This window comes from Paramormyrops kingsleyae, chromosome 12, assembly GCF_048594095.1.
Source record: "Paramormyrops kingsleyae isolate MSU_618 chromosome 12, PKINGS_0.4, whole genome shotgun sequence".
NCBI classification, from domain to species: Eukaryota; Metazoa; Chordata; class Actinopteri; order Osteoglossiformes; family Mormyridae; genus Paramormyrops; species Paramormyrops kingsleyae.
The window spans coordinates 17,676,828-17,703,474 of record NC_132808.1 but is presented as its reverse complement, the minus strand read 5'-3'; the positions used below and the strand labels follow the sequence as shown (position 1 = coordinate 17,703,474).

Sequence of the window (26,647 nt, the reverse complement as noted above, 5' to 3'; positions counted from 1 at the left end):
ATTTTGAATAATTTCTAATTCTCCTGTGGCAAAATGCCGTCACTTTATTGAAAGTTGCAATGAATAGACCCAGCATAACTTTATAGACATGTAGGAAAGTAATATTCTTGTGATTTCTTTAGCAATAAGAGATACAACACAGTAATTTATTGAAAATGAAAAAGCATAAATATATATTTCATGGGTTAGATATGCAATTATATATTAACAGATAGTAACAGTATTTCTAGCTTCATAATATTGAACGATTCTGAATGATTCTGTAAACAAACTCTAATCTTATTGGCCATTTGGAAACACAGGTCCTGATCCGAATAACCAGTTACCCTCCCCTGTATCAGCCATCTACGCTGCTCCAGGGTTCTGCTCTCATCAAAGCCAAAATGAATCTCCTGATTGCCGCCGCTGCAGTCTGGTTGATCCATGATGCATTGGGTACCGCAGTTGGATGCAGAGATCAGCTGATACCACTGGAACTCAATGACCTAACTCCGGTGGGTTCACTGAGGTCCAAACCCAAAGCCTTGTCCCCCTCTGTCTGTATATGCTTGTAGGCTGCACAGCGGCATTGCTTTTTGTGACCATACCTCACGCTGATACATTAATTTTCCTTTTATCAGGTTTTTGGAAAATGGTTCTTTCTTGTAGTAGCTTCAGATAATAAGGGCTTCATTTCAGTGGTGAGAACTGCGCAGAGTTTCTGGACAGAGCTGTCCCCAAATCCGGACAATAACACAATCTGCATCACATTTGCCGCCAAAGCGTAAGTTTACTATGGAACCTCTTCCCCTCAGAGGAATTTTTAGCATACTTACGAGTGAGTGCTCCCACCCATTTTATGACCAGTTTATGATGATACCTTGAAAATATTGCTGATTACTTAACTTTTAGCTCACTGAATTCTGTTTCAGTGACTGCTTATCCAATTGCTTATTAAATTTAGTATCATGAGCTCTACGGTCTACTCAAATACTGTTGCTTAGTGTGTTAATGAGCTATTTCTATTACAAACTTACACAGCTTAGGTATAAAAAGTAAACAGGTTTTTATCTTGTGTTTTTCATTGTACTAACACTGTGTAAAATCATGGATTGACGATGGGTTAGGGTTAGGGTTAGGGTTAGGATTGACGATGGGTTTTCTGCACGTGAATTCTTGTTTCAGGAATGGAACATGCGAGTTTGGGAGTTCAACTCCAAAGATCGCTAATAACACCTTAAAATTTGTCAAGTATTTTTGTGGGTCTGCAGTATATGCATTATGGTTTTTGAGGGCAACTCAACTTATCATAACCAAATACCTACAGTACTAAGTATGTTGCTGTTCAGATTGCAAGTTAATTATTCCAAATTGAAAACAGATGGCAGTGAGACAAACTCCCTGCTAGCTCCCTGTATTCAGATAAGTGACATCATGAAACTCATCTCACTAGAAATTTCTGTAATTGAAGTATTAATCAGAAGCACATTATAAAACAAAATTCAACTTAACTACCGTGGAAGAGCGGGTCTCAAACTATAATGCTAGCCTTCAATGTATTCTTAACTCTCTTGCTCCATTAAAAACCAGATCACTTTCTTTCTCCCATTCCGCCCCTTGGTTTACGCATGAACTTCGACTTATGAAAGCCAAAGGACGGCAACTCGAGCGACTCTACAGGAAGACTGGACTACTTTCTCACAAAGACATGTACAATAGCCACATATTACATTATAAGAACTGTATCACTCAAGGTAAAACCAACTATTACTTTGGAATAATCTGTTCATATGTAGGTAATACTAGGTCATTGTTTTCATTGGTTAAGAATAGCATTCAACTCCTGGATTCACTACCACCTCACTTACAATCACCTGCTTTCTGTAATTCTCTCATGTCATTTTTTGCAGAAAAAAATCAGAATATCCATCAGAGTCTTGGTCCACAGTCCACTCTTAGTAACCTACCTGAACTTTCTCCACCATCTCACTCTTTTTTGTCCTTTCAGCTTCCAACCATGTCAGAAATCTCAGATCTTATACATAAGTCTAAGTCATCTACCTGTAGGCTCGACCCCCTCCCTACACCCCTCGTTAAAGCTTGCCTCCCTTCATTGGTCCCTCTTGTCTCTGCTATTATTCATTCCACTCTTTCTATGGGAACTGTCCCGGAATCTTTCAAAACTGCTGCTATACCCCGATATTGACAAACCCTGGTGCAGATGCTTCTAATTTTAATAACCTACACCCTATTTCTAATTTACCCTTCATTTCCAAAATTCTTGAAAAAACAGTAGCTACTCAACTCAATTCTCATCTGTCACGTAACAACTTTTATGAACAGTTTCAGTCGGGCTTTTGTCTGGCCCCTTCATAGTACAGAAACTGCTCTACTAAAAATTACCAATGACCTCCTTATGGCAGCCGATTCTGGTTCACTGTCCATTCCCATTCTCCTTGATCTGAGTGCGGCCTTCGATACAATTTGCCATATCACCCTCCTTAACAGGCTATCCTCCATCGGTATTACCCACAATCCCTTTGACTGGTTCAGATCCTATCTGTGAAGCCATACTCAGTTCATACAACTTAAGTCTTTTACATCCCAGTTTTTCTCTGTTACCTCAGGAGTGCCCCAGGGCTCTGTCCTGGGGGCCCCACCTTTTCATTATTTATCTTCTTCCACTTGGCAATATCCTCCGTCAATACAATATTAATTTTCACTGTTATGCAGATGACACCCAGTTATACCTTAATTGTAAACCCACTTCTAATCTTCCTCCTTCCTGCCTTACCATTTGTATCTTGGTTCTCTTCAAATTTTCTTAAACTAAAAAGTGATAAAACTGAGGTACTCCTCATTGGCAGTAAAACAACATTATCCAAAATCAACAGTTTTTCCCTTGACATTGATAACTGCTCCATTTCCCCTTCTCCACAGGTTAAGAGTCTGGGTGTCATCTTCGATAGTACCCAATCCTTTCAGTCCCATGTTAATAATATCACCCGGTCTGCATATTTCCATCTCCGTAATATCAACCATGTTCGCCCCTTCCTCACCTCACATGCTGCTGTTATTCTTCTTCATAGTCTCGTTACCTCTCGGTTGGATTATTGTAATTCCCTCCTCCTAGGTCTTTCCCAAAAACCCTTCACAAATTACAACTCGTTCAAAACTTGACCGCTCAGATAATTACCAGGACACCATCCCTCCACAGCATTACACTCACCTTGCTGCAGCTTCACTGGCTCCCGGTCGTATTGAATTTGAAGTTTCATATTGAATTTGTTGTTTGTTGAATTCAAAACCCTTCTCTTAACGTTCAAGGCCATCACAACCTGGCACCTCCGTACCTGCATGATCTCCTTCACATTGCCTCCCCCTCCCGAACCCTCAGATCATCTTCTTCTATTCACTTGGCTGTTCCCTCTGCCCGTCTTACCACCATGGGGTACAGACCCTTCAGTCGCTCTGCTCCACGGCTCTGGAACTCACTTTCCACCACATATGAGAAACATTAGCTCACTTTCACTTTTTAAATCTGCCCTCAAAACCCATCTTTTCAAATTAGCATTTTCATAGCATTTATTTTTATTATTATTACTTTTTTTTTTATAAAACTCGTTTTATTCTATGTTCTCTGTATTTTATGGTTCTATGCTTTATTGTATGGTGTCCTTGGTTGCTAGAAAGGTGCTTTTTAAATAAAATATATTATTATTATTGTCAGACCGAGCACAGGATGAGCGAGCAGGGAGCGTGGAATCAGGGTCAGGCACATGGAAATCCAGAACACAGGGTTTATTTGCAGGTGAAGCACAAATACACGGTACAGACTTCAATGACCGAACTGGGGAAACAGACTTGAACGTGGACTTAAATACACAGGACTACTCAGAAATAACACGAAACAGCTGATAACAATCTGGGTTTCACACGAGGTAGATGAAGGGGCGTGGCACACAGGATGATCGGACGAGCAGGTCATGACGATTATTATTCTCTGACCACTGTTTCCACAGGAAGAAACAGGACCCTGAGTGACTCTCGTAGGAAAACATACATAAGACGTGGAATGTTTTGGCCTGGGGCCCCCAGAATTTATGGATCCAGAGCAAGGTCACATTGTTCTCCTGCTTTAACAATCAAGCACATTTATGACATTAACTTTCTTCAATTCATCTGAAAAATCAGTAGAGCCAAAAAACATAGAAGCATTAACTATACTGTACATTGTAATGTGCACTCTCTCTTCTGCTAGCTTGTGTATAATAATATTTTGTAGGTAACTTGGGTTTTCTGCTCATCTTTCCCCAGATATCTGTCCTGGTGAGAGGGACTCCTCAGAGCTCCACGATGGCCCTCTCCCAGTGGCAACAGGTGTCTCTGTCAGCTGTAAGGAACTGCTGGCTCCACGGCACCTGGGTAACCTAACTCAGGTGCGTTAACTGAGCGGTGAGTCAGCGAGAGTAAGCAGAAATTCATTGAGAGTGTTTTATGTAGCATCAGGGGTGCAGGAGGGACATGGATACCGCAGCAGATTCAGGGGGCCCAGAACTTTACAAGGGCCCTTGAATATATTACTTTTACATAAAACTGGGTGGGGCGCTCTGAATTTTTATCTACGCTGCTGAGCACCGTAGTCTCACACTCCGATTTACAGCCCTACTGCATAGTGAAAATGCAAACTAAAGATTCACCCTTTCAAACTTAATCTCGAGCCGCACAATTAAAATGAAGTAGCTAGAAAATTTTTGGTTCAAGTGCTGTGTTTCCACCTGGAAGTTGAACTGTTGCAATAAAAAGGGACTGAGTTCTGAGGGCTCAGCATATGAAAATGTTTTCTGTTTTTTCATGACAATTAATGTTTGTGGTTTTGTAGAGAGATTCTAATAATGCATCTGCTTGCAACAGCAGCCAAAGCAAAGCACTAATATTACCAGTGCTACATTATTTTGGTGGCTTACTTTGGTAACATTGTCTTGCCATTGTCAGGAGATAAATGGTCCACCAAACTTGAGGGAACATACCCTCTCCGACTTTGCTTACTGCTGTTATAATTAATGACATTCAGTATGGTGGGTTTTATACCAGATCAGCAGTTTATGAAAACTTAGGTATATGTTGTTAAATATTTGTTGTCTTCCTGACTTAAATTTAAAAATGAGATGTTTAATGCTGTCTTTTCATTCCAGACGCAATGAATGCCATGTTTTGACCAGCATTACAACCATTGCGAATAGCACTCTGATTTCAGGCAAGTACCTTTATTGTAACTACACCCCAGCATATTTAGAATAGTTATACTTTATTAATTGATCATTAATTACTGCTGAGAATTGCATTTGTATTGTCATTTGCATCAATTCATTTGAATTAAACAAACTTCTTTTGTAATAATTCCCAGGATTGAAAACTTTAATAATTTAATCATTTACTTTAATCATTTAATACTTCAATCGTTACAATCAATGCTGATAGCTAATTACTGAAATGTGTATCTGTTATCCCACTAATCTGGGGTGAGTTTCCCATTGATAGCGTAGGACTATAATAGCTGCCCACTGCTTCGCAGTGTTGTGCACTGGTGTGTTTGACATATAACAAATAATCACTTTCACTTCACTACATGTACATGTTTCTACAACTTTGTTTTGGTAGCTTTTTATGGCTTTGCTGTAGCCTACATTGAAATGTATGCTAGTGTCTACCTTTTTTATCATGGATTAAATAAGATCTACAGGTATAGATTTCATCACTTAGGATTCAACACTTTTTTCGGGTCAGGTGAGATTTCGGTTGTTCATCAGTTAATTATGTGGATGGGGCAGTACAGTTACGGTATCTTCTAATGGGTCGGCTGAGTGCATATGTTCGAAAACCATGACATGCAGGGTTTATTCGCCGCTGTTAAGGCTGTTCATGTTCTTACCACTGAATCACTCTTCTGTGCACTGTAAACAGCAACCCAATAATTAGACATACGGGTCAAACTGCACCAACGTAATAACGTGCGACGTAATTCTGTCGTGGCTCGAGTCAGTCAATGTTATTCTGATTTTCAGTTCGGATGTAGATGAATTACCCAGGCAACGTTTTAGAAACAAATTAGTGGAATATAAAATGTTATAAAATGCTATACACAATAAATTGATAGGCGATTTATGACAAACGATAAGAATGATATGGAGCATATTAATGGTCTACATAAAGTTAACATCAGTAAGGGTTAACTTGGAATGAAAGCACAAACTATGTAAAATTCCCAGAAATACGTGGGTCGTTAGTGTACCAAGTAAGCTACTGATGTTAACAGTGTGTCAGCATGACTTAATGCGTTCTTTAATATTGGCACAAAGCTTAACATGAGTTATGTCAAAATAATGACTTATGTCGAATAACGACTTACTATCTCATTATAATCACTTATTATGTCAAAATAACGACTTACTATCTTGTTATAATGACTTATGTCAAAATAACGAGACAATACCGTGTTTTAACGACTTATTATGTCGAAATAGCGACTCATTGTCTCTGAAAAAAAAATCATGAAATGCGGTTCAGGGCTTCCGTAGTAACAAAACATTTTCAAAGTCAAAATAAACCATTTTATGTAGATATGTAATTGAAGAAGAAAACACAATTGAATGTTTGCTTAAGTATTCGACCCCTATACAATGGTTCGTGTTCGAATGAAAAATACCTAGTCTGCAGTAGGTACTAATAACGGAGTCTGGAACTGCCTCCGAGGAACTACAATTGGGCTGAGTTCCTGCGGTGTAAAGGCAACAAAAGTCCCTGGTCCCAGAAAAAGGTTCTGGTTCCAGAAAAAAAACATCCGGCGGTGTGAAAGCACCTCTAGAAAGACAAACTAAATTGTTTCAGACTGTCATGTGAATGAAGTCCAAGAAAAAAATCATATGTTTAACAACTTGACCCTATTAGACGGTTATTTTTCCCATCACGAGCTTCATATGTTAACCTGTTCGGACTGCCTGATCACGCCGGACAAAATACAAAGGATAGTAGGGACCATCCGGATTCTGAAGGTCTGGAGTAAGCCCATTTCTATTTTTAAAACAAATCATTCAAATTAATTCACAACAGTAAAGCCTGTGTTGGGAGGTCAGACAAATGTTTATGATTATGGGTAGATCATTGTTTAAATTTTGACTGAAAAAATAAATCTCACAACTGCATGGTTATACAATTGGAGAGTTTTGTACAAAGATATTGATTTAGGCTAACTGTCGTGTTTAAATTCAAGTTGCGTATGATTGCGCGACCTGAGATGGAAGGATATCCCATCCAGGCTAGGCGGCAATTAGCCGATCTTAAAAAGTGATTGCGATAAAATTTATGTATATAATGATGATATACTTCTCCAATTTTTACAAGACATGGATAGATCACACAGCAGATATAAACATAACTACAGCCAGTCAGTCTGCGGTTTTTTGCCTTGCATGTCGAAGTAAAGACGGCTCCAGGAAAAAGAACGAATAGAACCGGCGAAGGATAGCAAAGCGACAGTGAGAGTGAACTTGCGTTATCTGGAAAAGATGAGGAAATTCTTGACAAAAAGGTCACTACGTCAATAATATGGAAACGTTTTGGATATTTTAAAAGCGGTGAAGTGCAGATTAAGATGGTCTGCAAAATATGTTGTTGGTCGGTGCCAACCAAGACGAGAGAAACATCAAACCTCCATCAACTGAATAGCTACCATCCCAGTGACCACGAGAGTATGAAAAGAGTGTTTGGGAGTGTCCTGGATCAAAAGCAAGAATCAGGCCTTTAATGACCTCTTTGTCAGTTGTCAGCAGAGAGAATGTCAACCTCATGCAGGTGTTTCACTTACCTTGGCAGTGACATTCATGTCTCTGGTGACTCTTCCTATGAAGTTAGTAGATACATTGGGAGAGTATGGGGGTGATTGTTCAGGGAGTCCCAAAAGAGACACATTACCTACATTGTGAGGGAGTGTCAGTTACAGCATTATGACCATGTGGCGCAATTCCCGGAGGGTGATCCGGCTCGCAGGATCCTTACTGCTGACGACCTGAGCAGCTGGACCAGGCCAAGGGGACGCCCACGTAACACGGCAGGTAGATGGTCATTTCCAGAGGATGGGACTAGACCCCATCAGTCTAGGGGGTGGGCGAGATATTTCTTTGTGTGGTGGGCGCAGCAACGTGCTGCACCAGTGCATGCGCCCTGACTTGACTCTTTAATATTCAACTTAAAAAGCATCATATGAAGCATTTGCAATCTGGTATCATTAAACATCAGAATTTTTAAGGAGTTTTGAAACGGTATCAAGTTACTCAGTTCCATAGGTATCTTAGTGCAGTTATAACAGTGTTATATGCAGATTTACATGAATTACTAAGGGAGAAGGCTTTAGTCAAGACAGTCTTGCAGCACACCAACCACAGACGGAGTGACAGCTTCAAGTATCTGACGCAAACTTCTAGAAGCCTTTTGAGGAGCATAGCCTAGAAGAACATGCTTCCACTTCTGCATCTTTTCAGGTAACAACTGAGCTCCACCAGTCATTCAGCTGGAAGTCCACCGATAGGATCAAACTTTCAAGCCCAGATTAGATCACCAAGCTTATACTCCTATGAAGGTAGAACTTGATACACTGAGCAGTTGTTTGAAATAAACAAGAGTTTACACATTGCTCTGGCCTCCTTTGGTGTTCAAGACAAAAGGACAAGACTTCCTCAGACAGTCCTCTAACATTTTATTTTTTGCCCATAGTTTCATTGAATAATTAAGCAAATATTTGACTTACATGTCCTTTTGTTTACATGGTGTATCTGTTTGCTCGTACTCTTCTGGCCTTTTAGGACCAACCTCGCCATTTAAAAACAAACTTTTTTGAGAAACGATGAGGAGCCCGAGTTGGGAGCCCTTCCCGAGGTGAAGGATCAGGTAAACCGCTACGGGCTGTCGGGGTCAGTCCGAATGGGCCGGGTGCCTCACACCCTTAGCAGTAAAACCTTTTCACAATGAAAAGTCACATACATAACTATAGCAATTTCGTACACAAAAAAGGTGCAAAAACCAGTCTTGGCTGTTTCTGCTGCAAAACTCCCGAAGTGTTGTGAATGAGATGACGTTACAGAAACAGTCTATTCACAGTTATAAAGAGCTGTACCTACACTCAAAACACAATTTAAAAAAGAATTCTACAAAAAGCAGTTTATCATGATAAATGATAAGAGTGCATATCATGTAACGTGTACCTCAAAAACATGGTTTTCATGCGAATTGGTGTAGCTACACTGTATATAAATGTATGCCTACATATGCATGTACAAAACACACACATACTGGTAGCAGTACATCTTCATAAGCGGGTCCTTCAAAGACCCAACAGGAACAGACTGGACAGGTGACTACAGGCAGATTTGGCACGGGACAGTTTCAGCACGTGGGAAGCATTCAAAAAGCTTTTCTTAAGCAACCGACTACTTCGAAAATTTTACAGAGTTGAATACATTTTTTAGTTGAATCCTCTGAGGCTAAATTACAAAGCAGCTTTGAGCTCGTGCCTCAGTTCAACAGTACGGTTTATAAATGCCAATAAGAGCACAGGACCAACTTTAGAGGCCTGCCCGTATTTTGCCACGCCACACGCACGTGCGAAGGTCCTCGTTCACACCCGAGTCACCTGTTCAATCTTGTGTCTAAACCGTGACGCAGCCTCGCACGCTGCCTCATTCCAGCCTCGAATGGGACCGACGGAGGCAACTCCCGAGTTTTTCCACGTAAAAACTCTGACAAGTACCTCCAATGCTCACACCCCCCAACCCCCCTGCACTGTCACCATCTGACACAATACTAAAGAGTCTAACACCCTTCACAAACCTCAACACCGGCAAAGTGACATCCTGTCCGTCACAGCACCGAGAGTGAAGGATTTCCGCAGTTAAACATATCACTCTACTTGACTCAAATTAGAATAAACGAAAGAAATAAGACAAGTTAACTATTCATGGTACGACTCGGTTACATGTTACAAATCATAATTAACTTGTGTTAAACAAAAAGGAATGTACTTATCGAATAAACAGACATGCTGAAATGCATCTATGGCCTTTCGCAACATTTGGAGTAAAAGAGTTTTGGTCAGTATAGTTTAAGTCTCTGGCTCAGTAGTAACAAACCTTAAAGCTTTAGTGTCTAACCTACCCTAAACCTTCTCTCACCCTCACCATCTCTGTTACCCTCACTCTTCTCACCGGGATTCATAATCCCCTTTCCATCACATCCACCTGTGTGCTTTCTTACCTGAAATCTGTCCTCATCTCTCTACATACCTTTTTCTATCATCTCATCATTATTACTAATTACCATAGTACCCTCTCTAACTGTTAGTTAGTACTGGAACCTAATCCCACCCACTCTGCTGCTCATTTATTGCATGTAAGCAGTGGTTATACTGAGCGTCCCTCCTCCTATCCCCGTACACTGGTGTTGCATCACCTGCATGCCAGTTTTAGTGTAGTGATCTCCCCCCCCCCCCACCCCCAAGAATGTCGGTCACAGACATTAACATACAGCGACAGAGTCCGAACTCCTATATGCTTCTTCTCAGTCATTCAGACTGTCCTCCTCCGTGATGCCCTGTGCCCTCAGCTCCTCCAGCACGTTGTCCAGGTATCCCAGGTCCGGGTATCCGTGGCCCGTCAGGTTGGAGCCGAACTCGGTCTTGTGGTGCACCTCGTTCCAGATGACGGTGTCGGACTCGCCTGTGGTGCTGGAGGTTCCCACGGAGAAGAGCAGCCTCCGGTCCCAGGCCACCAGCAAGAGGCGAAGCACCTAGAAAAGGGGGGGGGGGGGTGTCAGTGAACTAAACACTACTTGAAATGCACTCAAGACTATTATAAATGGTTTGCAATTGTGTAGGGCCAGCAGGGGGAGCGATGTTTAAGGAACCATTCTTCCATAAAAGAATCAAATTGTCACTGTCACTTTGGTTGAAAGCCTCTGAAGGCAATACCAAGCAATCTAGATGGTGCATAAATCCAGTTCTTTAAAGCCTATTTCATACTTCACTTTTCTGTGTGCGCTTCTCAGGCTCGCAGGATCCTTACTGCTGAGGATCTGAGCAGCTGCGGACAGTTTGTATTCACACTGCATTGGCTGGCAGGCAGGGATGGCTGTGGTCAGTGCATGCATACAGCAGTGATACTCCACCAGACCAGCCGAGGGCAGATGTATTGCAACAAACACAAATACAAGCAGTGTACTTTCTATGTTATTCTAGGTTGGGAGGTATTAACGTAATGACCCAGACCCATTAAGGCATACCTCTGTTTTTTGAAATACGACAAAATTTGTCGAGGACTCCCCCAGCCAATAGTAAATCACCAAGATTTCAAGATTCTGGAATAGTGTTGCCTTTAAAAATGCTGTATATCCGGGTAGAATGTCTGGACCATATGAAATATTTAGATAAGCGGGTACCTCCAATCAGTACAGATCCTCACCATAACTACTACTACAACAGTGAGTACTCTTCCTCTACTCTCTCTTGGCTGACCTCTGCTCTGTGAAAGTCAATGCTGCCACCTACTGGAAATACCTAGTTAATTATCTTGCACATGAGCAGTAGACAAAAAAATATATGGGCTATAGATGCACCGTCCGCAGCTTTCCGGCGCAAACCCCTGATGATGAAATTTAAGTTACTTACACCGGACATGGCCCGAAAGCACACGCAGAATAGTGAAGTATGAACTGGCCTTAACTGTGCTTGTACCTGCTGGATGTCGTGAGGGAGACGCCCACGAAACGGGGGTCCTACCTTGCGGCCCTTATCACTGTCAGGGAGGTAGCAGTGTCGAGGGAACCCCCTGGCTGTGAAGGGCTTTCCTGGGTTAGGGTGCTCCGGACCCTGTGGAGGGAGAAACAGGTACGTTAGATATTGATACTTCAGCTTTAAAGACTATATATACCCACCATAAACCCTCAAAGTGTCTGTGCAAGTGAAAGAGACAGAGAATCCCTCTCAACAACCCAGTGAGTGGGATCATCATGGGCGGCCAATCACCAGCAGATCAGACTCGCTTCCAATTGGCTAGTTCCCCGGCAGTGATCGACAGCGCATGATAACTCCGCCCATCTAGACATTCCCACTCTCCTTTATCCTATCACTATCGCCTGTACTCCTCAAATGAACCGAGCAAGCCTGCCCTGGTACCTGGATGCCAGGAGTGATGGTGTAGATGATGCGGATGGTCTTGCAGTCGGGGTGGCCGGGCAGCGAGTGGGGTATGACGTGGTACTCCATCTTGCCGGGCGGCTGGTTGCCCGTCTTCACGCCGTAGATGGTCTTGCAGGTGGGACACTGCAAGCTACCGTCTCCGTTGCCGTTGCTGTACATGGCGACCAGGCACTGCAGGTGGTACTGGTGGCCACACTGCACCAGGCGGCCCACCGACTCTCCCCGTGACACCCCTCCCACGCCGGGGCCTTTATACCCAGAGGGGCCCCCCAGGGGTTCCATGCAGATGGTACAGTCCTGGGGTGAGAGACAGTGAAAGGACAGGGTGTAGGACTCAGTACTTTTTACCAAAGTTAAACGTGAGGCAGCTCCAGATTTTAAGGCAACGTAAAGCACTTTATCTAGAATTTTATAACTTACATTTCATTCATTTATATTCGCTTTTATCCACAATGGCTTACAGTAGAGGGAACGGTTAAAATGTGTGTGTGCTTCTTGGGATGACTTGCAGGTAATCTCATTAATACCGTCTGTGTGGTGAAGTTTTTACCTTGTCAGGCTATTATTTAGATATTTTTAATAATTGGGAAATTTTTATATGTAACCTAGGTCAGTCTTTCTCAGCCTGCTCCTCGGGGACCCCCCGCCCCGCCCCCCCCCCCCCAGATGATCCACATTTTTGCTCCTTCCCAGCTTCCTGCAAAGACACTCCAGGCTTACTCACCTCCTCGGGGGGGTTCCGCACCTTTTGCAAATACTTCTTCACCACTTCCTCCGGAGTCCTACCTGCAGCACAGAGACGAGTGTTACGGCACGCCGGCCACACGCCGGCCACACGCCGGCACGTCGAGGCCTGAAGGTGGCGCTGTGCGGCACCTCACCTTTGCGCGCCTGCTTCTTGCTGGTTTTGCGGCAGCAGTGGCCCAGTCCGGGAATGGGCTTGATATCACTCTTGCTGACGGGCGGCGGGTGCAGCACCAGTTTGGGGGGACGGGTGAGACACACGGGAAGCGCGGCTGCACTCATCAGGATACCTGTGATACCTGACGGAGACCGTAGGGGGAGACTGTGAGACAAAGAAGCATGTATGCACAGCTAAGACCGATGACTTCTATAGTGTGTATTTCACATTCTTCCATCCCATTGTCCATCTGCCCACAGCTGTTTGCGATTCTGTGAGCTAACTAATCAGCCGATCCCATCGCCCCCCCTCTTACCGGCGAGTGCAGGATGGACGGGACTTGAGCCATTAAGGTTCTTCACTGGGACTGTGGGCACCCTGAAACACAGCAGGCACAGTGTCAGAATGGCATCTCATGCACACACACACACAGCACCTTCAGGGCTAGCCACACAATAACACACAGCTCATCCAGGCATGTTTGTCATGAAGCAGATCTTCACCATAAGTGGGAAGATCAGACGCTGAACATCTTCAACATCCGGTTGAATGACTAATTGAACCAGACCAACTGGAAGCAGATACTGAAGCTGTGCCAGACTTCTGAGAAATCACACTACAAGCCTCAGCAGTGTGGGAAACCCTGCAACACCTCCCTAGGCTCATGATTGGTTACCCAGGCTGCCACTCCCGGTGACATCATCATCATTCACAGCTATGTGCCACATTAGCAGGATAAGATGGAAACCGAACTGGGAATCCTCTAACTCACAGTCACAATCAGAACTTTATGGAAAACCTAAATACTCACTGGCATGATCTGAGAACAGTCATTCTTCAAGCATAGAGTAGAATAAAAACCCTTCTGTTCCTCTGGCAGAACCAAATATCAGATAACTTTGACTTCCAGAAGTTACTCTCTATTCTGTCGGCTTGCTGTCCGCCTCTCCTGTCTGCTCGCCGCTGCCTGTGATCTCTTCAGACCGTATCTTCCCTGTCCGCTCTTCCCTGCCACCGCCTCCGGCTCTTAAACGGCTAATCCGTGGGTCTCCATCTGTCGAGTTGCTGGGCAAGTGTCACCCCTGGGAAGGGGAATTACCTGCATGGCGTCACATCGCCGCACGTGCCTGCCCCAAGCCATACGCTCTCTGCACTTACTGAAGCTTTTTATCAGGGATTACAGTTGAAAGTCAGGGGCAAACATCTCAAAACTTTCCTATCAAGGAAGTTTAAACACTGGTATCACAATGAAAGACAAAAAAAAATGTATTCTAAAAGGCTTGTACTTGGTGTCATCTACTTTAGAGCTTAGAAACTACACACTTCTTCATTTCGGTTAATTCAGCTTGCTGATATTTCCCTTTCTGTTGTGACCGCAGTGTTTCTCGTGAATGTGCCCCATTTGTGAGTGTGGCATGACTGTTAGCGGTGTGTTCATGCACGCGTGTGTGTGTTCTCCCTAAGCACTGCTCACAACCAGGAAGCGAAATTCAAGGCAGTACGTCTCACAGCAGTTAAGGACAGGGGCTTTTACCCTGAAGATAACCTGCGTCAAACGAATACCCTGCTGTTTGACCCTAGTTTCAGGTTAATTCAGTGAGACAGTCCAGCTAAGCAAACTGGTTAAAATGCATTAGCTAACTATTATGTATCAGCTAACAAGCTAAAGCTAAATGGAAACATACTGAAGTTACACTGTCTCTCAATCCCAAGTGTAAACAAGAGAGGAGGGGGCAGAGGGGAGCCAGACTGTGACAGAGCTTAATCACATTTGAGCCCAGCTAATCTATCTGCATTAACACATGCCTCATCTGCCTTACTGACACACATAGTGGGCAGGGTGGGGGCAGGGTGGGGGCAGGGGGGTCTGAAAGGAGAACGGGAAACGCCAGCTGCAGGGACTGGGCCTGCTGTCGTCACAGTAAAGCCATGACACTCACCCTACACCTGCCTGCTGGCCCTCGGAAACCCCCATATCTGAATGTTTAAATGCCCACACAGGCTCCATTTCAAACTTGCTTTAAAATTACCAGGATGATTCCCATGAGTGACTGGGCTTAAGCGTAGTCACTATGGTCAGTTTATGATGATCTGAAGAGGGGCCTGGCCAGAGCGAAAGTGCGCACACACACAAACACACTCACACTCAGACACACACACTCACACATCCACACTCACAGATACACTCACAGACACACACACACACTCACATACTCACAAACACGTGGATACACACACAAACACACACTCACACATCCACACTCATAGACACGCACACTCACACAGGCACACACACACACACACACACATTCACACACCCACACTCACAGACACGCACACTCACACAGGCACACACACACTCACACACACGTGGATACACAGACAAACACACAACCCCACACTCACAGACACACTCACACAACAGGCAGGGAGAAGCCTCTGGTTTATGAGATCAGCTACTCTGCCTAGTAGAGAGAGCAGTAGAAATCTGACTATGTACACACACACCCACACAGATTTTTCCCATCCCCATGTGGAGGGCATATCTAGCACCCTGCTTCTGCGACACCCCCCCCCCCCCCATTTATGCAACACACATTATCCGTACACGTAAAACATTTTATAATTTAATACTAATACTTGCTCCATACTTATGCACCATGCACTTTATTGCGCTCTCTGGTTTTTCTTTTATGGTATAACTTTTGATTCCTTATTACATATATATTATTATCATTTTCCTGTTTTTTCCTGTTCTTTTATTGGAATTCCTACTTTTATTACGGTTTCATTTCACTGCAGGTTGCAGTCTGACTGCACACTGCACGCGACGAATAAACATCTCTGCATTTTCGAAACGCCCGTGTGCTGCCTGGACGCCCAGGAGCTCAGCATGTGAACAGTAAATGCCAATTAGAGCAGTGTACTGAAAAACAATAGCCTGACAGCGCCTCTTAGTGACCATCAGCCAAAGTGTGGGTCAACCAGCTGAGGCTATAGCTAAAGTCTGAAATGTCAAGGCTCTCTTGCCAGAGTTTACATTCCTGCATCTCTCATCTTCCCACAGTTCATCCCTGGCGAATTTCTGCCTGACAAGTGTTTTTTTTAAATAATACTTCTTCTGCCGTTTTCTCTTTTGTTTGGATATTCATGCCGGGCACCTTTCTGGGGGGTGTCTGTTTTCGTTTGAGCGCATTGTCGTGGCAGCCACCTTCCCATCTGGTGAAGCCCGCTGCTCACACACACAAGTCCTGCTGCTTGCCATGCAGCCGGGACGCTTTGTCTGCGGGGAAGCCTCCACCGTGCAGGAGGCTGCGGCAGAGCCCCCTCAGCCGGCCCCCCGAAAACACGGCCCCTACCCCTCCACGGATGCCTGTGGAGGAGCTCCAACAATGAGGACTCTGCCTCACCTTCTGTCTATACTGCTTCCCCCAGCTGGCCGCCCCCACCCCCACCCAATAGCGCGACCTCCCCTCACCCAAGCGGAGCAGCATTGTGTTGCAAATTCAGATGAGGCGTCGGCATGCCAACAAAGGTTTCCACGGAAACGTGACTTGTGCACACAATAATCACAGAAGGTCCCCCCCCCCACCCGGAATGAGAAATCATGGGAACGAAGTACTAGAAGGGAAAAAAAGGCAGGCGGGGGGCGGAGCGGGGAGGGGCTGAACCGCACTGACCCCAAATCCTGCCCCCCCCTCCCCCCCTCCCCCCCCCGCATATCTTCCTTCGTACACCAGCTTCTCACCAATTCCTTCACTTATATGGTCCATCCCTCCCAGATGGTCACTGCTCGGAAACCAGCTATCTGCCCCAGACTGCCTCCGTCTCTCACGCTAACCCACCCAATGGCCCTGCCCAGAGCCCCCCCCCCCCCCCCAGAAACACACACCGCCTTAGAGACTGTCACACACCTGTTTAAGCATATGGAGACGGTCATAAACATGTCAAACAACACAGCTCCAGGCATGTCAATATTGTCCTACCTATTGAAAAACACACCCCATAATTGTAAAGGCACGCTCGGTCATGCCGGAGCTCAGTGAAAGTTTAGGCTCTTCTGGTTGAGTGCCAAGCGTAGCGTAAGCTCTACACCAGCCCTGGCGCCCTGCCTCCGAACACCCACACCCATCACCCAGAAGAGTCACCAAAGCGGCGAGGTGGAGGGACTCACCCGGACGCGATGAGGGCCCGGGACTGTGCCAGAGCGATGCGCTGCAGGGCGGGACGGCTCAGTCCTGCCAGGCTAGCGCGGGTGGGCACGGGGGCGCTGAGGACCGAAGTGGCGGAGGACGTGGTGGCGGTGGTGATGAGGGTAGCAGTGGGCACCATGGGGACAGACGTGGCTGGCTGCGGAGGAGGTGGTGGCGGGGGAGGGGGTAGAGAAGGTGGAGGCGGCCGGGCTGAGGACTGGGCGGCTGAGCCGGAGGAGTCCGTGCCCGGTGTGGAGCTTTTACATGGCGACTTGGAGTGGGGGAGGGGCTTGGGCAAGGTGTGTGCGTGGCTGCTGGCCATGCTGGGGCGCCCCACTGTGGCAGACTTGGGGCTGGGTGGTTTCTGTGAGGGCCGGCGGCCCAGCGTCTGAGCCATGGACCCAGTCTTGATGCTCAGGACCAGCATGCACTGGGGGCAAGTGCAGGCCCGACCCAGCGAGGATGCCAGGGAGGATTGGGGTAGGGTCCTGCTGGGGTATCCGGCGCCGCCATTCCCTCGCACGCCTGACACTCCGACGCCCAGGAGGCCGCCGGCTGAGACCGTGCCCCCACCAGCCCCTGCCGCTGCCCCCCAGGCCCGGGGCAGGGGTCCGGACACCAGCGGGTAGGCCATGTCCGAGCGTCGCTGGATGCGCCGTCGCCGCTGCGTCTGCCGGTTGATCTGGGTCATGCTCTGGAAGTCGATGAGGTAGCAGAAGCCGAGGGGCGTCAGATCCAGCCACGGCTGCTGCCGGTCCCGCGCCGCTTGGATAGCGATGTTCACCTCCATGTCGTACGCCGTCCAGGAGCCCGAGTCGTTCTCCCACTCCCATAGCCAGCCGTGCCCTGGAGCTGAAGTGGGGTCATAGAAGCTACGCCGCACCGGCCTCAGGGTACCTGCAGGGGGCGGTGCAGGCAGCGGTAACAAAGGAGTGTGGGGGGAGGAGGCGGAACCCCGTGCAGCTTATATATACTTTCACACTCAAACACACTTGCGGCTCGTAGCATGATAATCCTTTCAAAATATAAATACTTTAGACCCACAGATCAAGAGACCAGAGATCTGTGTCCAATGTAAGCTGGTTACCCTAAGGACTCTCAAAAGTACTACAGAGACATGAGGCGCCACAATAAGTGAAATGTAAATGGATATTTACACATTGAGGAGAAACTTCAACAACCCTTAACGGTACCCCAATTCCTAGTATAGCCCCAGACTTACGAAACACATTTTTTACCATTGGCCTGACAACTGAAGGTCCCACTGTTATTTTTTTTTTGTTCCCTTTTAAACAGTCTGCTTCTGGTTTGTTTCGGGACTTCTATGCTTTGGTGTGCATTGCCCAACCCCCTTGAAGGGAGTTTGCTGCAGAAAAGTTTATTTGTTTTCCAGGGAAATCGTCCCCAGTGACAAATAAACGGGGCCGACTGAGAAATCTCAGAGCCACGAAACATTAAATCTTCCGCCATATGTTTTTTTGTGCAACAAGAGCACATCTTCGTAGACACATCGAAATATGATTTCTGTGTCTAAGTTTTACAGCCTCATTAATACTCCGCACATACAACCCAACCTACCCCCCAGTCTAGATCTCTACCTTCCATGAATAGCTAGTCAGCTGTTCCCAGTCTTGGTCTTTCTCTCCATTTTCTTTTCTGGCTGGCTGGGGGGCGCAGGGGATGTTTATAATGGCATCTCTTATACGAGTGGGGGAGGTGTGGTCTGCACCGAACTCCAGACACTCCCCAAAGCCGTTCATTCACTGGATCCCCATTAACATTTTTTTCTTTCATAGACACCCAGACCTTTATTTGTAATAAAAAGTCTAACCCAGGCTCTACAGTGCGCACCCCCCCCAAAAAAAAAAAACATATTGTGCTTTCCTACAACCAACATGGGCCAAAAGTGTTCTTTCCCTACACATTCCACATTAAAAGTTAAGAAATATTGAAGACATTCAGATCTTTATAGGAAAGTTGTGTTAATGTTTTCTTTATCCACAAAGTCCAGGGGCTAAAATTCAGCAAACTTCTCCAACTTTGATGGAATTTGATGCCATCTCTCATGTCATAAAACCTACAAGTTAATGCCCACCCCCCCATCCACTGGACGCTTGCATGCGCTCCCTCTTTGTTCTGTACATGCCACATGACCACTGGGCGATAGACACGTAGCGTGGTTCCGCTTATTCTGGGCTAGCGGTGGGCCCTTGGCCGTCACCCCCTGACCCCTTCCGGGGCTCATCTGTGCAAGCGTTTGTCTGGGCGGGATTGTCACACGCAGCTGGGCCAGCTGGGACACTGAATGATTCCAAGCAAACACAAAGGACCAGTGGGTGTATGTTGTCCGGCTCCTACTCCCTTTACAGCAGCACCATTGGCTCCTGCGGGGGTCACAGGCCGAGCCCGGCTCGCCATAACTTGCATTCTGCGTTACTCCCGTGGGTGTAGGCCGCCCCCGTTAACTCCCTCCAAAGCTGACAGCCCTGGCTGCACATCTCCTAAACTGGGGCCACCGTCATTCCCTCGAAGACGACGAGGAGCCCTTTCATCACTGCCGAGGAGGCAACATCTGTCTGACGAACCCAACAATGGGAGAGGCCATAAAAGCAAAACCCTGTTTCCTCCTCAAGTCACTGCACCATCAGCTTTGGGAAAAACATGCACTAAATCTCAGAGCCTCTAAGAGTATAAAAATGTTAACACTACCGACAAAACAATAATGGTTTAAGACAAATGGATCCTAATAATACTTTCAAGAATTAAAATTCTGCTTTTCTACAACAACACTGTTAACCCAAGGTTAGAGACCAGTGCTGCAGTACTGATAAGGCAAAAATGAAAACAATGAAATTCAAAATAAAGGTATAATTGGGAGTCAGTTTCATTTAGGGAATTTTGTTTCTATCCATTCTCTTGATTCCCATTCCAATCCTCCAGCAGAACAGCTGCACTTGGAATTTCCCCTCTAATCTGGAAAGAATTTCCTTTATTGAAAACCCAAAACCCATCTGCTTCAAGCCGTCACATTCAAGCCGTTTAAAGCCCACTTTACAGATGAGTACTTAAAATTTCCATCGCCAGAGATCATTCATTATTTTTTTTTTACATCATCCGATTCATTCTCACTTGGGGATCAATAAAGTTTATACAAAGTTGACATGCATTTTTTTTGTAGTTCCACTGAGGTCAGTGTAATTAATTTTTAGAAAGTCACACGATCAGAAGTGGCCGAAAATAACACTTGGTTGGCAATAAAACAACGCAACAATGTACAACATAGGTGTGCATATGTAATACACGGGAATACAATCAGTGCATCACACAAAAACTCACCGTCATAAAACATAAGCATAATAAATGGTGTGTGTCTATATATAAAAACACATTTTAAGGCCTTACCCGTGTCCTGGCGGAACTGGTGCATGGACTGCAGGTCTATGATGTAGGGGGAGAGGCGGGTGTCCACCTGGCCCAGCACCACGCTTCCGCCGCGGGGGTCGCTCCGAATCACCGCTTCGATGTGCTGAGATACGGCCGGGCTGTAAGGCCGCCAGCGGCCGTGCTCGTTCATCCATTCCCACACCACCACGGCGGACGCCAGTAACATGCCGTCCCTGCAAGACACGTCGGCCTCCCCTTCATTAGTCGGGACTCCCGTTCATGGTCGCCTCCATTAACGAAAGGTGCCTCGCTGCGTTTCTGCAAACGTCTCCCGATCGGCACATAACAGGGTCACCTGATTCCCAGTATCTCAGGCTGTCGTGCTAATAAGAAAGCCGAAATGAAATCAAACTCACATTTAGGATACGGATCGAAACCGCTGTTTTGGACGTCGCCCCCTTTCCCCCCCTCGAAACGCACAAAAAAATTGCTTCCCCAGCGAATAAGCATAAAAAGTGCATAAAGGACACACGTGAATTAGCGGCTAGCTGCACACATACCAACAAAGAAAAAAATAATCTGGCTTGGGTAGCTTTAAAATATTCTCTAATTGTCCTGCGATTGTAACCTTAGACAAGACAGAAACTCGGTATCACATACACGGTAAGCGCGTATCATTATTACATGCGATTCCGTTTCTTTTTCAAGACACCAGCTACATACATTTCCTAGGTATCAAACGGCAATCAGGCTTAGAGATGCGACCAAAATTCACAGCAGTTCGGTCATCTGGGTGGAGGGAGCAGCGAAGACACCGAAACCACAGTGCATCTAACTGTGACTCACGCATGAAAACACGTTTGTCTGGTTTTAAACTATTTGGCAGTCGTTTAAAAAGGGACACCGTGTCGAGAGAGTGTCTTTTTCGGTTAACTATTAAATATCAGCCATTCATCCGACTTCGCGTTACATTTAGCGAAACGAAGCTTATTACCCAATACAGGGGAAGCACATCAACAAGCAGGCAAAGTTGCCAACGATGGGAATCTGGGGAGGAAAAAGACGATGTGAAAGATCGCAGTTTGGGGAACTGAGAAACGCTGATTTCAGGCGTTTGTATCCCTAGCTGTCCCCATCTGTAACAATCCGCCACTAAAATGCAAACATCGGGTTAATTTACTCATAGCCAAAAAACACCATATACAAGTAAACATATTCACCCGTAGTTTAAACCAGATCCTCTTTGGGCGGGGGAGGGGACCGTGTGCTGCTCCAGTCCAAGTTGTGTCCCCACTCAAAGCCAATGCAATACAAGCAAATATGTCGGATTCTCTGTTACTCCGTCAGCCTGCTCCATATATGACTTCTATATCCAGTTTTCTGCAATGCTTCTCGTGGTTATAGTAGTATATTGTTGCCACTCCACTGCAACACGCATTAGGAAAAAAAAAACTGCAATCGTATCTTCCAGTAATTTCTTGTTTCACTGCCAGTGATATTGAAAGGGATCGTGGACTGGGGAAAGCCCAAATTCTATAAGCAAAAATGGCATCGCGATTTATAATAAATGACCAGTGGATTTAGCATAGTTCCCTGAACATGTTTATTTTTTTGGTCAATGAAAGTGAGAGTGACCGGAGATGCTTGTCTGCAAGTCGCCAGGCTCTCATCACCGCCGGCGTAAACAAGCCAGCAGCCAATAGCTGGAGTCCCGCCCTGGATAAGCCTCGCCCATACATTATATTAAAATTCAATTAAGAAATCGCCTACAACAGTGAGTTCAGCTGGGTGCCAGTGCAATTCCGTTTCTACCAAGTTTCCAGATTATTTTTTTTATTGTTTCGTGTATTCGGGGAACTCTTATATTCTTCTGCCACAGTTTCGGGGGATGACAAAGAGCCCTGCAATCCTAGACAAGACAGTGCAAGACCAGACAATGCAATATAAGGATAAGACGTGATAATAAATAATTACCAGCCACTCCCAACTTTCAATCCACTCGCAACCAAATAAAGGAAGTGTACAGGGTATTTAGTTGTTTTAGGCAGTCAAATAAAAACACCGACACAACAACGAAGGTCTAAATTGTATTATTCTAAATAATCGAATTTTTAGACAAATTATTTACCTGTCAGAAGAAAAGGCTACTAACCATAATTGACGTCATAATATACTTGTGTATTATAAGTAACAAGATCACCCAAACCACGCGGGTCATATTCCTTATCCCTCCCCCACAGGCAATAAAAAGCAGGCAAACGGAACGGGATATGGAAGTTGGGGCAGATGTAAAAAAAAAAAAAAGTAATCAAAATTTAAAAAAAATATAGGTGTTAAAAGAACAATGATAAACAATTAAAGATAATGGACTGTAAGGTGTTTGGATATAGATTTCAGGTTTTTTTTTTCATTTACTTAGAGACGCCCTCTGCTGAATATAGGCACCTGCAGTAACAAACCCCCTGGACTCTGACTGACGGCCATCCAATCGCCGGCCTCGAATTGTTCGGCTGGATCTTCCAATAGGGGTTGGCTAATATAACCGACAGCCCCTGGAAACTGACAGGTGCCGAATATGCAGTTTTTCAGTAGGTAGAATAGGTACATTTTGTTGTAAAGACAGTTGAATTTAATAAGTTTGTGCGTCCACAGTAATATACGTTTTTTATGTCTGTGCATCTAGATCTGGAGTAATTATTTAGAATATACCATTTATGACTTATTTAATTGCATTTTATGAGGAATACTGTAGGCCTAAGGTTTCGCCAGTGGTAAGCATTTGGAATGATTCTCTCGCAAACTCTTTGTTTGATAAAGCATCCATTTAAGTTTTGACGTTTCCGCGCATTTCTCTATCACGGCTACATGACACAGGTAGATTCACCTACCGGTTAAACTTTAAAACATTTATCCTGCCTAATTCTTTCTGCTTCCTTTTAGTGTCTGTAGAAGTGCAGTGGTAATTCTTATTTTCTTGCTTAGATAAGATGGGGCAAATATTGCCTGAACAGTTCCATGGAAACCAAATTCTGAAAATCTCTATCCTGATTAAAAGCAAGTTTGCAAACAACAACAATAGCATATAATTGCTACATGCAACTTTTAAATGTTTTGCCGACCTGTAATTAAAAGAATAAATACATTTAGGCCTATGCTTAAGAATCATGTATTTTTTGTCTTCAATCATTTAACCGGCTGAAAAAATGCCCCGAAATCAACGAATTTAAAAGAAAAATCTTCAGGAATTGGAAAAAGTACAACAGTACTTGCATCACAGCAGTAGAAGGTAAAACGTCGTTTTTTCAACATTTCGACCTTAAATTATAAAAGAATGAATTAACACATACAGCCAAAAACGAAAAGTGACATAGGCTATGTTGAAAAAACACACCAATTGCTGGATTTATGTAAATGCTGAATTTATTTTAATGTAGGCCTATCTGTTTGGGAGAACTACTCGCAGTCTTGGAGTGTTTTTTCGTATTTTGATCGGATGCATCAAGGGTACTACTAAAACCTCTCACACAATAAGTAAACTTTGAATCATTTTAGTTATAAAAAAAAGGAAAATTCGTGGAGATGCCGGGGATTGAACCCGGGGCCTCATACATGCGAAGCATGCGCTCTACCACTGAGCTACATCCCCCACAACGACATAAAATCGGAATGAAGTTATATAATACGGCTGGAAGACATTTTCTTTGTGATTTTTTGTTTGTTATTCTGGTTAAAACTGTACACTAGTATCCACAACGTAAATGCAATCAAGCGAAAAAACAGTCATGTTTGCCATTTGACCATATACAATTCTGGTATGTTCGTAAATACTGGCGATAAAGTGCGTTCTGATTCTTAAATGAACTGTAAATAAATGTCACTTAGTATCCTCTTTTCTTACTAATGCTTAACTCTAAGATTGAAATCACATATATTTTGAGAAAACATCTGCTGATTTCTACAGAGTATTTTCATTACCTTGTTTGTACCCCATTTTATAACAGCCTCTTGCCAATTTCAAAATCATATGAAGACCTACATACTTTATAATGCTGTGCGATTCTATACTCTGTACATAAAACACAACAATTTTAAATGTAACGTTTGTTCATTACGCGATAGATACGGATGCTTGATGAACTATATAATGTACAATTCCAAAATGCTATGCATGTTGGCTCCATAGCTCAGGGGTTAGAGCACTGGTCTTGTAAACCAGGGGTCGCGAGTTCAAATCTCGCTGGGGCCTTAGCTTTTCGACCAAAATAAGTATGCTTTCTATATTGCGACCAAATGGCAATTTAGTCGTGGGTAATATGTAAGTACTGCCTTTTAATTAAAAACGACCTGCAAGGTTTTGGATTAATCTCTAAATTCTTTTTACTTAAGGATTCAAATTAACTTACAGCAGGGTAATAGTAACAGCAAAAGAACTCTTCTCCAAGAGCCCGGATAGCTCAGTCGGTAGAGCATCAGACTTTTAATCTGAGGGTCCAGGGTTCAAGTCCCTGTTCGGGCGCACAGTTTTTGGTGTTGAACGCCGGTGAAACCGGAGTCTTGGCCCCACTGGCGTTAAATTTACCCCAAAAAAATGTGTTTAGGAAGGAAAACAGTGACTTGCATACACTGGTCTGTTTTCCAGCCAAATAGATAATTGAAATTGTGTATACAAAAGGCATATGTTTCATTATTTAACGGTTTTGTTTAGAACAACAAGAAATATTTTTTATGTTTACTTATATATAATTTATCTTTAGCTGAAGATATCTTACAGTTTCCCAAGCTCATTTAATTACATACCTCTCAAGTGATGGTGCATATAGCAAAACAACACCGCCCAACGTGGGGCTCGAACCCACGACCCTGAGATTAAGAGTCTCATGCTCTACCGACTGAGCTAGCCGGGCTGTTAATGACTTTTTCATTTTGCATACTTACGAGGTATTACTGCAAAGCCCGACAATGTTAGATAATACGTATCATGGAAATAAGTAAACTCAAATAATTTAGCTTAATCCGACACGTGGACAGACATTTACTTTTTTACCTTTTTATTCACTTGGCTGCATGTTCGCAATCTGAAACACTCTTATCGGAGCATCAACCAATAAAAACAACCATCATAAAATAAAACGAACCTAAAGTTTGACATGTAGCTTTTCAACCACAACTGAATTACTAGTAGTATGACGGTGCTAAGAACATTTCGTAATTTCCTATTTCAAATCATTAGCTACCATCACCACGGAATCACGTCATCGTGTCGCTAATAAACCGCTGATGTCGTGTCGTGTCGCTGATGAAATATCTCGAAACGTCTTTACGGATGCTGTACCCCAAAACTAAATTGATGTAAATTTAAAATGGTTAAAAATATAATAATATAATTTGTCATATTCAGATTTAGCAATACGCCAGCAGGGGTCGCCACGTACACAGTACAAGATTACTGTAGCTATTGTTTAATGAACCAATTGTGGCACTTGTGGACCTGTGCTAGATGACATAGAACATAATCCATACACAAAGGTACTTGTGAAAGGCAACGAGGCTTCGCCTTAATTTATAGTTGATTATTCGATTTTAGAAACCTACATAAATCACACGGAAATTCATTAAATATGTAGAATGTAATTGCAAGGATTAAGTGAGAATTTTCTGGACTTTCAAAAGTAAAGCAGCAGACCTGACAAAGCGAATAATGACTGTTTCAGCTGGAGCTTTGTTTCACCTGTGTGTGAATGCGTGTATGAATGGGTGAATGTGAGGCATAAATAAAGCACTTTGAGTGCTCAAAAGAGTAGCAAAAATGCGTTATATAAATGCAATCCATTTACCATTTACGTTAAAGAAGGGTGAATCAGAAATCTCTCTCAATCACTTTATTAACATATATTTAAAATTTCTAAAATTAAGCATATCAAAAATCCAAATAATAAATGAGCAAAA

At 44.2% G+C, this 26,647-nt stretch overlaps 1 protein-coding gene and 4 non-coding genes across 7 annotated transcripts; 2 read left to right on the top strand and 3 right to left on the bottom strand.

Moving 5' to 3' along the window:
• Positions 1-8,714: 8,714 nt before the first annotated feature.
• On the bottom strand, positions 8,715-22,386 carry dtx4a (deltex 4, E3 ubiquitin ligase a). 3 transcript variants are annotated; one of them, XM_023809455.2, is made up of 9 exons: positions 21,922-22,386; positions 20,720-20,934; positions 17,299-18,214; positions 13,441-13,502; positions 13,105-13,266; positions 12,948-13,009; positions 12,200-12,520; positions 11,804-11,893; positions 8,715-10,815 (listed from the first exon to the last, which is right to left on the bottom strand). In XM_023809455.2, the coding sequence occupies exons 2-9, from the start codon at positions 20,925-20,927 to the stop codon at positions 10,588-10,590; spliced, it is 2,049 nt and encodes a 682-aa protein (XP_023665223.2). In that variant the 5' UTR covers positions 20,928-20,934; positions 21,922-22,386; the 3' UTR covers positions 8,715-10,587. The 3 variants fall into 3 exon arrangements, with proteins under 3 accessions (XP_023665223.2, XP_023665220.2, XP_023665221.2); XM_023809452.2 differs by lacking the exon at positions 21,922-22,386 and adding an exon at positions 21,118-21,885; XM_023809453.2 differs by lacking the exon at positions 21,922-22,386 and adding an exon at positions 21,425-21,885.
• Positions 22,387-24,275: 1,889 nt separating this feature from the next.
• On the bottom strand, positions 24,276-24,347 carry trnaa-cgc (transfer RNA alanine (anticodon CGC)). Its single transcript has one exon. It is a non-coding gene; the product is annotated as a tRNA-Ala (tRNA).
• A 527-nt stretch (positions 24,348-24,874) lies between these two features.
• Positions 24,875-24,947, top strand: trnat-ugu (transfer RNA threonine (anticodon UGU)). Its single transcript has one exon. It is a non-coding gene; the product is annotated as a tRNA-Thr (tRNA).
• Positions 24,948-25,144: 197 nt separating this feature from the next.
• trnak-uuu (transfer RNA lysine (anticodon UUU)) lies at positions 25,145-25,217 on the top strand. Its single transcript has one exon. It is a non-coding gene; the product is annotated as a tRNA-Lys (tRNA).
• A 315-nt stretch (positions 25,218-25,532) lies between these two features.
• Positions 25,533-25,605, bottom strand: trnak-cuu (transfer RNA lysine (anticodon CUU)). The gene has a single exon. It is a non-coding gene; the product is annotated as a tRNA-Lys (tRNA).
• Between the last annotated feature and the right edge of the window lie 1,042 nt (positions 25,606-26,647).